Here is a 12106-nt window from a genome sequence, read left to right as displayed (position 1 = left end):
CAAACAAACCAAAAACCAACCAACCAACCAAAAAACCCCCCCCAAAAAAAAAAAAAAAAAAAAAAAAAGGCACCAGTGGGGCTCTGTGGGTAAGAGACCTGTTGTCTCCTGTTTTATAGAGGTTTTTTTTCTGCTGGAGTGACGTCAGACCAAAGTGTTTTGCTGCAACAAAATGTCAGTGATTTTTTTATTTATTGATATATTCAGTGTTAAAACCTTATCTTGAAGATTCTTTCCCACCCCCTTTCTTCAGACAGGTGTGCCAACAGGCATAGCTGGGGAGAAGCTCCTGGCACACCCTTGAGCTTGCTGTGCAATGAAAGCACATCTTGATGGATTCCAGAAAAAAAAGAACTAATAAAATAATATATCCTAATCCTTTTATGCTCAGCAAAACTTGATGGTAACTGCTGAGCAAAATGTAATGTGCCTGAATAAAACTGTCATGTGAAATCCTGAAATCATGACTGGGAATTGAGGAATCTGCCATGCACTCAGGAAAGCTGTTCAATGCATAATTACCCCTGGTGGGAAATACCTTCTCTCTGAACTCCATGTTCTGGTGACTGTTCAGAGCTGTAAGATCTCATGCCTTTTCTCCCCACTGGCTGATTACAGCCATGCTTGGCTGGGGTGGTTACCTGGCTGCTCCCCAGCTCTTCCCCCAGCAGTGAACAGGACAGCCTGCTCCAGCATCTTGCTCCAGGGCAGGGTTGTAATCCTCTGGTGTGCCCTGGAGCTGCCTTCTGAACAGCTCCCACATTGTCAACACCCTTTTCACCCTCTGCTGTTGGGACTGGGCACAGGAGGTGGGTTTGGTTTGAGATAATGGCAATCATTTAGACATCCAGAAAACTCATTGGATGTCTTGACTTTGTTGCCTAAATATGGATATTTGTGCCATTCCAGAGGCTCTGGAGGGCCTAGATGTGTGGCTGGGAGGACTGGCACAGTGAGGTGAGGCAGGATGCTTTAGAATGTCTCAGGTACCCTCCACACCCCAGCCATGAGCAGACACCTGCCTCTGGGTGGTTGAACCTGGAGCTGAGCCCTGCTGGCACTGCTCCATGGATCCTGTCCCACACAGGGCAGGAGAGAAGCAGTCATGGCTCCAGCTGCAGTCCCTCTGCCAATGGAGCAGAGGATCTGGTTTGCTCCCTTGACCATGGGTTAGCCTGGGAAGCTGCTGATGGAGCTGCTATGCATCATCACCCCAGAGCACCTCTCTGCAGGGCCAGTCCAGCAGATCATAAATGTGGCCTTCAGTTTTTTTCCCTAGTGCATGATCCTGCATTTAGCCTCATTAATATCAAGGACAGGTTACTTTTACACACACTCACTGCCCACAACATCTACCACATAAAACCTTGCAGGTACCTCAGGACATTGAGCTGGTAATGATGTGCCCCAACAGTGACTTTCTAAAATCTGTCAGTTAGCCAGTTTTAATCCTCTCAGTGTCACAAAGCAGTGAATCAAATATGCCCTTATAAAGCCAGGGATTTTTTTTATCAGCCTGACTGTACTGCCAAAAGGATAATGGATGACAATCTTTTTTTTTGTCACCCATTACATTCCCATACAGCACTCTGTCTCATTTAATATCAGACCTACATCAATTTATCTACCTCTGGTTATCCCTTTCAATGCAAGTCCAACATAAACCCACTTTTCTGTGCTTTCATGCTCCCCTAAGTGCTGTGAACAACTGCCTCTCTCTAGTTTTCTAAATTCCATTTTATCTTTTTTTTCTCCTGATTTCAATTCCCACGGTCAATTACTGCCTTCTTATATAGGAGTATTCCTAGCTCATCTTTCACTTTCTTGGATGTATTTGGGATCCTTTCTACTGCTGCTAGTTTGGGCACAGGGACTGACCAGGTAAACAGTCCCCTGCACCTTCTCCTGTCACCATGGGGTCACTGCTAGACCCCACAATGAAATTGCCATGGCAGAACAGGATAGGGCATGAAAGGAGCTGGTTTTTCCCAGTCCATTCTTTGGCAAAATTGTAATTGAATCCTGACAAATACTGAACGTTTTCATGCTCTGCAGGGAAGTGTCTGGCATATGCCACCAGAAAAATGTTCAGTGATAAATCTCCCTGTTTTCTCTGCCCTGCTGGATGAGTGCAAATGTCATGGCCATCTGGAGCAGCATCCTTTCTGTCTTTTCATGACAGTTTTGACTAGGTGGTTTCTTAGGATAGGAATGCCAATGTTCATCAGGAGGTCTGGTAGTGGGAGCTATCCTCTTTGTTGAAGATAATCTGCATTTTCCAGGGGGAAAAAAAGTTTCTGCTGCAGAAGAAAAGGTCACTGGAAGAAGACCGAGCAGGGATGTGGAACACATACGAGTTCCCTGTGAGTAAGGTTTGGGTGGTAACCAAGCTGCCCCCTGCTGACCCAGTTAAGAAAAATTATTTAAGTCCCACCTTTGTCTCCTTGGTTGACTTTCATGGTTTGAGGCTGGTTTCTTTGCAACCATCTGGAATTACAGAAGGGCTCCTGGTTGCCTTACTAAGATGGCAAGGTTGTCTTCTGGAGCAAGAGGGAAAGGGTGGCTCAGACCACTGTGTGTGTATGGTGGCAATGAGGAGATGTCCCAGAAATGCTGCTGTGCATCAGCCCTGCTCAACACAACCAACACAGGCCTGCCCAGGAATGAAGGACCTGGGGCTGCACCCTCCAACAGGCAGTTTTGGATGAGTAAATGCTGAGGAGTGTGACCCTCAGGAAAGCTCACTGCTCTGTGGTGACTGACTGGCTGCTAGAGGCAGACTGGTAGCTGTCCATGTGAACAAGGGGTCAGCCACAGTCTCCATGAGCAGAGTGCAGGAGCTGAGACCAAAGCAAAGCCCAAAGCACTGACTGCTTGAGACACCCACTGGCACTGGAGCCACTGCCTTCTGCTATTGCAGGAAACAAGGAGCTGGTGCTCCCAGCCAGGAAAAGTGACACATCCTTCTTGAGCACAGGTATGGATGCCATGTGGGCCCTGCTACTCCGGCTCCAGTGTGCTCACAGGTCCTCAGGAAGGCTCCAGAATCAGTGCTGCTCTTGCATATTACTGACTGCTGAAGTGCAGCTGCTTGGAAAGCTTCATGTTTCCAGCTCTTGAAAGTCTTTCAGTGCTGGATCATCTGCCTGGCACCTGTGGGACTGTATCTACAGCACCATGCTGAGTTTCATGAACAGCAAAGAAACACGTCCAATTATGCCATTAAAATGCCATATGTGGTCATATACTACCTGAGACTTTGTCCTGAGAGTTGTAAATGTTGAGTAAGGACCCCGAATAGGCAAGAACTACAGTTAAAAAAAAATTCAAGGTATTGGGGATGTTAACCCTGTGAGAGTTTTGCTTTCCAACAGCCCATTATCTCCAAGAGGCTGTCAGGTAAGCAGGTGGCTAAAGATGGCGCTGCAAATGAGTGGGCTGCACTGGCAAATGTGATATCCAGCCAGAATCATGCTAATGAAGACTTGTTTTGTTCTGCTCTAGATTTCTCAGTGAAGCAGCCTGTTGAAGTGCCTAGGCCCTGCAGTTCAGTTTTTGCAGTTATAAATCCTGGAGTAAATGGAGGGTGACCACCTCTCAACAGGCAGACAGCTACGGGGGGAACTTTTTCATTCAAATTTTTGAAGTTTTGATCTGAGTCCTTAGGTTCAGATTGGTTCTGGAGGGATTTGGAGCATTCTCCTCAGCACAGCTGGGTGAGGAAATGCTGGGGCCTACCTCCAAACCTGATGGAGAAAGTGGAGGCCATTCAGACCACTGCTGACCATCTCAGAGATGTTGGCTGGTGGCCTCTCCCGCTCACCTACCCTGTCTCAGCTTTTATTCACTTGGATTTCTTTGTGTTGCATGTGGGACTCAGACCACAGCAGGGGCCCTTGAGCATGGTGCTCTGTACTAATATCAACCCTATCAGCTGAGCAGTGGGTGAGAATTTCAGGATTTGGCATGGATGAATGTGGCTGGATGAGACCATGCAAACAAACCAGGAGAAAACCATCAGCAAACGCTGAGTCCTCAGCTAGTGATGAGTCAGTTCTCCTCCCTGACTTTCATCAGACCACTTGCTGCAGTGGTGGGAGGCAGTCAGCAAGCTGGAGTCACTGTCTATCTGTTCTGCAGGCAATCTGTGTTAAAATGGAAGAAAAGCAATCCTGTGAGCAAGGAGAGCCCTGCCCTGAGCATTACCAGCAGGTCAGTGGGCTCAGAGCCCCAGAACAGCCAGTCTGAGGAAGCAGACAGGGGCTGGGGACATGGGCCCTGGGGGCTGTAGGCTGTGCCTGGGGGGTCAGGGCTTTGCCATGCTGGCACTGAGGGAACCACAACAGCAGTGGCTGGGCTAGAGGCTGAGCTCCACGTGCAGCTGATGGGAATGTCAGGGCCTGGCTGGAGGTGGGTGTTGGGACCCAGCATGGGGGCCTGGGGGCACCTCAAGCAAACAGGGTGCTTACACAACAGCCCACACCTGCCTCACCCAGACACCCCAGGCTGCTCTTACTTCCACCCAAGTGTCTGAATTCCTGCCAGCTAAGGAGGCGAGAAACTGATACAAGTCTGGGGCTGTTTGTTTTAGCACACAGTACTGAGAAGCCATAAAGGCAGAGCATTCTTTCACACACCCGAAGAGAGGGCAGGAGCTGACATCCCTGGTCACTATCCCTGCCATCCCCGATGCTGAGCACTTCAGAGCAGGGCAGCAGCTTACTGCCTTTAACCCATCTCTGCCAAAGAGCTGCGGTGAAGATGTCACTCCCAAAATGCAGCTGCATCCCGGAGAAGGATGCATGTGAAGGGAGGAACACTGCAGCTGGGTTAAACTGCTGTAACAGAAACATTCAGCATGGGCGCTCATTTCTAAACACCATTTTGTGGCAGATCCAGCAGGACAGAGCTGCAATGCTTCCTCACCGACCCTCTCTGTGCTCTCCCTGGTGCTTTTTTCTCCTTGCAGAGCTATTGTGCTCAGGACAAGGCTTTGGTGCCCTGCCACGGGCTTCTGAGAACAGGAGCTGGACTGCAGAGATAGCACAGCTGTGGCACTGTGACAGCCCTTGGCCCAGGGCTTGTGGTGGCTTGGAGGTTCTTTGCTGGGGTGGGAGGGTAAATGAGTTTGGGTGGGATGGGGAGAGTGCTGCTCCAGCTCTCTGCCAACTCTCCCAGCAGATCTAGAGGTGGCAGGAGATGATAGGGACACTGGTAAGCCTTTTGGGAGATGCCTGGTACTCCTGCCTCTAGGACCAACTTCCTGGAATGGAGCAGGAGTGTGTTTGTGCCTGTCCAGGCTGCCTGCTAGGATTTTGGCCTCCTGCTAGGGGTTTTGTGGTGCTCACTCTCCTGGGATGGAGACGTATTTGTGACTGACTCTGACCTGCTAAAATGAATAATCTATTTGAATTTCCAGTGTCAGAGGTGCTGCTGGAGGAGAGTACTTTTGTTTTTCTTCCAAACCCACAGCAGTAAATTTAACATAGTCCCATTGTATAGTTCTGCTCCTGCTCTGTCTGCCTCTTCTCCAGCCAAGCACAGCACAGTGCTGGGCCACGTAACTTTTCGTCCCTGGGAACACGTTGAGGTGACAGGCACCAGTCCAGGCCATTCTGCATCCCATGTGACTGAGGGGCCTCCAAGTCTCATGGAGCTCTTGGTTCATTAAAACTGCTTCAGGGAAAACATTTTAGCTGACAGAAGCAGACCCCTTGTGAAAATGGACGAGGAAATCAATGTTGCAATTAAACTAATAAAAAAAAATGCTATGCTGGCTTTTAGAAATTATGAATATTCACCTCTTCTTCATACCTATGTTCTCCTTTTTTTGTACTATTTATTTAAAACACATGAAACCGGGTGGCACACGGATTCATTTTCTCCAGGAAGCCAATTTCTGCCTCTGAATGCAGGAATGTGGAATTTCTATCCAAATTCAGGCATCAGTGCTGAAAGTGAAGATGAATGGGTAGGTAGGAGGGGCCAGAAGCGGAGAAAGCAAGGCTCAGTGCCATTTCCAGCTCTGTACCCCAAGCCCGGGTTCCGTTCTCGTACCCAGACACGAGTTGTGGACTGTTGCACGGCAGCCGAGCCTTTCCCGGGCAGGGCGCGGCGCAGGTCCCGCACTCGGAGCTCTCCGTGCAAGAGCTGCCCCGGCGGGGCGGGACCGCGCGCGCCCTCCCGCCTTCTCCGCGCGCCGTTGGCGCCAAAGCGAAGGGCGGGGCCCTTCCTCCCGCCGTCGCCGCGACAATGGGAGGCGGGGCCCCACCCGCGGCACCAGCCAATGGGAGCGCGGGGGCGGGCGGATGTGGGCGTGGCGAGGGCTGTGAGTGGCCAGGCCGCCGTTCTGGCGCCAACTTCGAAGGGCATATAAAGGCCGGCTGAGCGCTAATTTGTCTCCTGCCGCCATCCCGCCACCGCTGCTCCTCCTCCTGCTGCCGCCGCTGCACTCTCAGCCATGTTGTCCACCCGCACCCCGCTCGCCGCCCGCCACGACCAGCCCCAGGCGTCGCCCAAGAAGATCCAGTCTCCTATGAAGAGTCTGTCGCCCATGAAAGGCTTGGCGCTGAGCAACAAGGAGAACACGGTGAGCTCCCGCCCTCCCTCCCACCCCCCCACCCCCCTGCCTGGCAGCGCCGCATCGCGCTCACCCTGCCCCTTTCTCCCCGCAGCCCCCCACGCTCAGCAGCGCCCGTGTGCTGGCCAGCAAGGCGGCCCGCAAGATCTTCCAGGAGGGTGACGGCAATCCGGTGAGTGCAGAACGCCCGGGCACCGCGCCCGCCCTTGTCCTGTTTCTCGGAGGCTCCTGAACCCCCGTTCCACTCTTGTCTCCCCATCGGTGGTGTCTCCTTACTGCCCCCGTCCGAGCCCGCTGGTCCCCGCCGGGCACTGCACTTCCCCCCGGCCCCTCTCCCTCAGCGGGGGTCTCTCCACCCTCCCGGGCACTTTTTCTCCTTTAGGGGATCTCTCCCGTCCCCCCAGCCCCTCTCCCTCGGAGGGTTCTTCCCGTCCCCCCAGCCCCTCTCCCTCGGAGGGTTCTTCCCGTCCCCCCAGCCCCTCTCCCTCGGGCTCTCCCCGAGCTGCCGCCCTCAGTGTCCCGCCGCAGCCCGGCCCCGCCCCGAGCCGCTCTCCCGCCATTCCAGGTGCCGCGGGGCGTGGAGGAGGAGGAGCCGCTGCTGCGGGAGAACCCCCGCCGGTTCGTCATCTTCCCCATCCAGTACCACGACATCTGGCAGATGTACAAGAAGGCCGAGGCCTCCTTCTGGACGGCGGAGGAGGTGAGGGGTGCGCGGCCACGGCCTCTCCTGCCGCTGCCCGCAGCCCTGGGCAGGGCCTTCCTCTGGAGCACCCCTGCCTTAATTACCCTGTTATGTTTTAGGTCGACCTTTCCAAAGACCTCCAGCACTGGGAGTCCCTGAAGCCTGAGGAGAAGTACTTCATTTCTCATGTCCTGGCCTTCTTTGCTGCCAGTGATGGCATTGTCAACGAGAACTTGGTGAGTGTGTAGGAAGTCCCCACAGAAATACCACTTTGGGTAGATAACAAGGTAATTCACATGTTCGGGTTGTTTGCTGTGGCTGATCCAGCTGGTTTGCTGGATCACGGAGTGCTACAGCATTGAGAACACATGGGGCTGTCCTGTGTTAATTACTGAATTGGGGTTGGGTTTGTAATCTTGAAGTTTGCCCATCCCCATTGGGCACTGAGTGCTGTCCTGCAGCAGCACTTGGCTGTTTCACAGCCCTTGTTCTGCTCCTACTCTCTGCTCTTCCTAATGGGGGGTAAGTAAAACTAAAACATTGTCCCATGGGGCCAAAGAATACCTTCTGACTTGAAATTCTGAGGGGTTGCTGCTTTGTATATTGCTGTTAGCAATCCACATATCTGGAATTAATCTGAAGATTTTTGTGGGCTGACCCATAACTGATCCATACAGCATTAATGCATCTAACATGGAAATCACAAACACTTTTGCAAATGCTTATTTATTTCCTCTAGGTGGAGCGGTTCAGTCAAGAAGTGCAAATCACAGAAGCTCGCTGTTTCTATGGCTTCCAGATTGCCATGGAAAACATACATTCAGAAATGTACAGTCTTCTCATTGACACCTACATTAAGGACTCACAGGAGAGGTTGGTATTGCTTGATGACGAAAAGTTCAGAACTCAGTAAATATTCAGAATTTAGCTAATGCCTGTCAATTGTTCTCTGGCTTTCAGGCTAATTTTAGGATGTAAATTAGGCTTATATAAAAAGCCACTGCTGTTTGAGAGCAGCTTTACTTCACAATATCTTTTTCATCTGAGGTGTAAGACCTTGCTTACATTAAGAGTGAAACTGGAATCACTCAGAACTGAAATAAAGAAACTACACAATGTGAAGGGTGGAGCAGTCAAAGGGAGTATATTTAATTTTAAGTGAGTTTTACTGTTACTTAAAAAGCTTGCTGTATCATACCTATGTGTGAGGTCTGATGCCTTCATACCGTAAGGTGGATCCTGGTTAATCTCTAGTTTGGACAGCCTTGTCCAAGAGCACTTGGTGAAACAGTTCTCCCCTTGATAGTGTAATGGTAATTCAGGAGAGCTGGTGCTGATGTGATGGGTATGGAAGGAAAAAGGAATTGATTTGAACAAATAGAGCTACATTGGTGCCAGATAAGAGGGAGAAAGACAGTTACCAGGATGAAGGTGTAGAGCATGTTTAAGTGATCAATACTGTTTATGGCAGTGAATCCTCATTTTGCTGGTTGTGATGATGTCTTATCCTAATGAGTTTTATCTTTCTCAGGGAATTTCTTTTCAATGCTATTGAAACATTGCCATGTGTTAAAAAGAAGGCAGATTGGGCCATGTGCTGGATTGGGGACAAGAAAGCAACATATGGTGAGTACATCTATTGGAAACAAAGTGAAATTCCTCTCCTAAAGATGGAGGAACCACCATTTCTCCAGACTTCACAGTTAGCAGGGATTGTTGGTGTCAGAGAGAGTACCTGCTCTCCAGTATAAGACACTGGTGTAATTCTGAATGTGAGGAAAACAATTTTCATTTTCAAATGAGCTACTGACAGGAGATCTTTGTACAATTGCTGACATGATGAATGATAAGGTCATGTGGCAATCATGTGCCTGACTACATGATCAAACTGTAAGTTGGTGCCACATGTCAGGACATGTCATGGCCATCTATAGGCAGTAGACATGTCTGGCTGGGGACTGTAGCTCCTCTGCCTTGGTGATTCCTCCTGTCTTGCTTCAAAGGTGAGGTGGTACAAATCATTATTTCACTAGTATTGAAACATTTTTCATGGCCAAAGATGAGCAGAAATCAGCTGCCAAAATGACTGCTCCTTTTAGTGAGCCATCTGAAAAAGGATAGTATTGAGGGTTGACCCAGGGGGAAGGAGCCTTGGCTTCAGCTACTTAGGGGCTGCTCTGATTAGTTCCTATTTCCTCTCCTGTTTGTTTTGTTTAATGATCAGAAATCTTCAGTAATTTCTAAACACAGCCCATAATACACTTAGGCAAAACCAACTTTATTTGCTTTGCAGGATACAGTTGGCAACTTTTGTGTATCAATCCTGTTTTTCTCTGTGGTATTACCATCAATCTTCTCTCAACAGGAGAACGTGTTGTGGCCTTTGCAGCTGTGGAAGGAATCTTCTTTTCTGGCTCTTTTGCATCAATTTTTTGGCTGAAGAAAAGAGGATTAATGCCTGGACTCACTTTTTCTAATGAACTCATCAGTAGAGATGAGGTATGAGTCAAATTCTAGCAGTTAAGATGGTAATGTGCCACAGTAGTTCAAACTAATGACACTCAGTTGGAGCCTGTATTGTAAAACAGGAGTATATTTAGAAACAGGCAGGCTATAAAGCTCACTAAAGTGTGTAAACATGTGTCATTGTGGATCTTGCTGAAGCCTGTGAATGAAGTTAGCATTTTACTTCCTCTAAAGTATTAGAGGGTTCTCACCAGTGCTCACAGCTGCTGTGCCTCACACTGGCAGAACTTGCTTGTGATGCCTTCTGGTTAGGCAGAAAGTTGTCTGTAGGAAAGAGTAACCTGGCAAAGGTGATGCCACTTACTCTGTTCTCTTAAATCAGTGTTCCTGAAATAATTTTCTGGAACTTTTTTCCAGGGTTTGCACTGTGACTTTGCCTGCCTCATGTTCAAGCACTTGATACACAAACCGTCAGAGGAGAGAGTAAGGGAAATCATCATGAATGCTGTTCTCATAGAACAGGTAACTGTCTGCCTCTTGTTTAGGAGCTCCATTGCAATCAAACAAAGCTGGGGAGCTGTTGGGCATAAAACTAACCTGGATGATAGAGTGAATGCCAGTTTGTGTACATGAAATGCTTGTAATCTGCAGGAATTCTTGACGGAGGCACTGCCTGTGAAGCTGATTGGCATGAACTGCACTTTAATGAAACAGTACATCGAGTTTGTGGCAGACCGGCTTATGCTGGAGCTGGGATTTAACAAGGTGAGGCTCTAATAATACACTGAATGTTTCATGGGGAAAAGACAATGTTAATTTCCTCCAGAAATCCAAATCCTAAACTGGCTACAGCAATATTGTTTTAACTTGTAAAATGATTTAGCAGTTCTGCTGCTGCATTCTGTTTGGAGACTCACAGAACAAAGAGCAAAAGGATGCTGTGGGAAAAGCTGTCTTAGTAGTTGTGCTTCTTTAGCTGCTTTACTGCAGCTAAAACAAGACAGGAACAAATAGAGTAGAGAAGGCTTGGGGCAGAGATTTTTGTTCACTACATAGTAAGGCTGCTGATGGCTCCTTCCAGCTGGTCTCTAAAGCTCTTGAATACTGAAAATGTGAGCACCTGTGGTGACTACAGAATTGCCTGTGTGTTTCAGATATACAAAGCAGAGAATCCTTTTGACTTCATGGAAAACATCTCTCTGGAAGGCAAGACCAATTTCTTTGAGAAGCGAGTAGGTGAATATCAGAGGATGGGAGTCATGTCCAAGCCCACAGACAACTCTTTCACCCTGGATGCAGAGTTCTGAGTGACCTGGGACCACGTGCATTCATTGCACCCTGCCCTGCTTTCCACAGGGAGCACTCAGTGTGTGCTGAGTGAGTGTGCCCTGATTGCTGTACTGAAGTCCCACTCTTGTAAAGTGTGGGGGTACTGGTGTACTTTAGAAGGCTGGCGTAGCTCCTGCAGTAAAACCCCTTTTAATTAGATTTTACCAATGGTATTAATGCATAGGATGCTCAGGTGTATCTTCCAGCACATGCTATTCCACTCCATGAAAGATACAGGTACTTCTTTCTGCAAGGTGGGAGGTTGTGGGCACTGACCTCTGGCTTCTGTTGTTCTCACCATAAACAGAGGAGCAGTTATAAAATTCCAGTTGTAAATTTGTTAAATAGTCTAGAAAACTCTGGAGGCAACTACGTGATGACCTCACTGCTTTTTTAGCAGGTTTTAAGTTTACCATTTTAACTATTGTAATAGTTTGTACATAAACCTGGCACTTTAATGTTTAAAATAAACAACTGTCTTGTAATATTCAGTTATAGTAAAATGCATGTCAAAATCTTTTGCAGCCTGACCCTTTCATGACTTGTGCTTCTTTCTGGTATGTAATTTAAAGATGGTGCTCTGAATTAAACTATTCCTCTTCAAATATATCAAAGAATGGGAAGAAACTTGGTATGAAAGCTGAATAACTAAATGGGATATTCTGGGTACTGAAAAATAACATGTAGCTGACTGGCGGACTTGATTGCTTTTTCTTGAATACCTGGGAACAGTATCTGATGTAATAAAGAGCTGGTTGGACTCAGCGTTGTACTGGCTTCAGTGTTCCAATGGGCAAAGCTGTGTGCTGATTTCCTTTTGAATTGCAGCTTTTCTGAGGAAATGCAGGGTCTTCAGGAAATAGCTTCTTAGTCACGTGGTTTATAGATATCAAGTGAAATTGTTGTGCTTAGCTCTGACTTTCAGACTGACTGCACTAAACAGATAATGTTTCAGGGTAAATTCAGCTAAATCAGGCTGGTGCAGTATTCTGAGCTTTTCATCATGCCAGTTAAGTCTTGGTTTTAATACTTAACAGTAGTGAAAACAA

General features: G+C 48.3%; 1 protein-coding gene across 1 annotated transcript; it reads left to right on the top strand.

Moving 5' to 3' along the window:
• Positions 1 to 6413: 6413 nt before the first annotated feature.
• Positions 6414 to 11834, top strand: RRM2 (ribonucleotide reductase regulatory subunit M2). Its single transcript, XM_059468149.1, has 10 exons — positions 6414 to 6589; positions 6675 to 6752; positions 7146 to 7280; positions 7382 to 7498; positions 8002 to 8135; positions 8794 to 8888; positions 9628 to 9761; positions 10146 to 10250; positions 10380 to 10493; positions 10883 to 11834. The coding sequence occupies exons 1-10, from the start codon at positions 6461 to 6463 to the stop codon at positions 11033 to 11035; spliced, it is 1194 nt and encodes a 397-aa protein (XP_059324132.1). The 5' UTR covers positions 6414 to 6460; the 3' UTR covers positions 11036 to 11834.
• Positions 11835 to 12106: the final 272 nt, after the last annotated feature.

The sequence above is a fragment of the Ammospiza nelsoni genome, chromosome 3, assembly GCF_027579445.1.
Source record: "Ammospiza nelsoni isolate bAmmNel1 chromosome 3, bAmmNel1.pri, whole genome shotgun sequence".
Lineage (NCBI taxonomy): Eukaryota > Metazoa > Chordata > Aves > Passeriformes > Passerellidae > Ammospiza > Ammospiza nelsoni.
The sequence above is the reverse complement of the archived record's forward strand: the minus strand, read 5'-3'. Positions and strand labels throughout refer to the sequence as shown.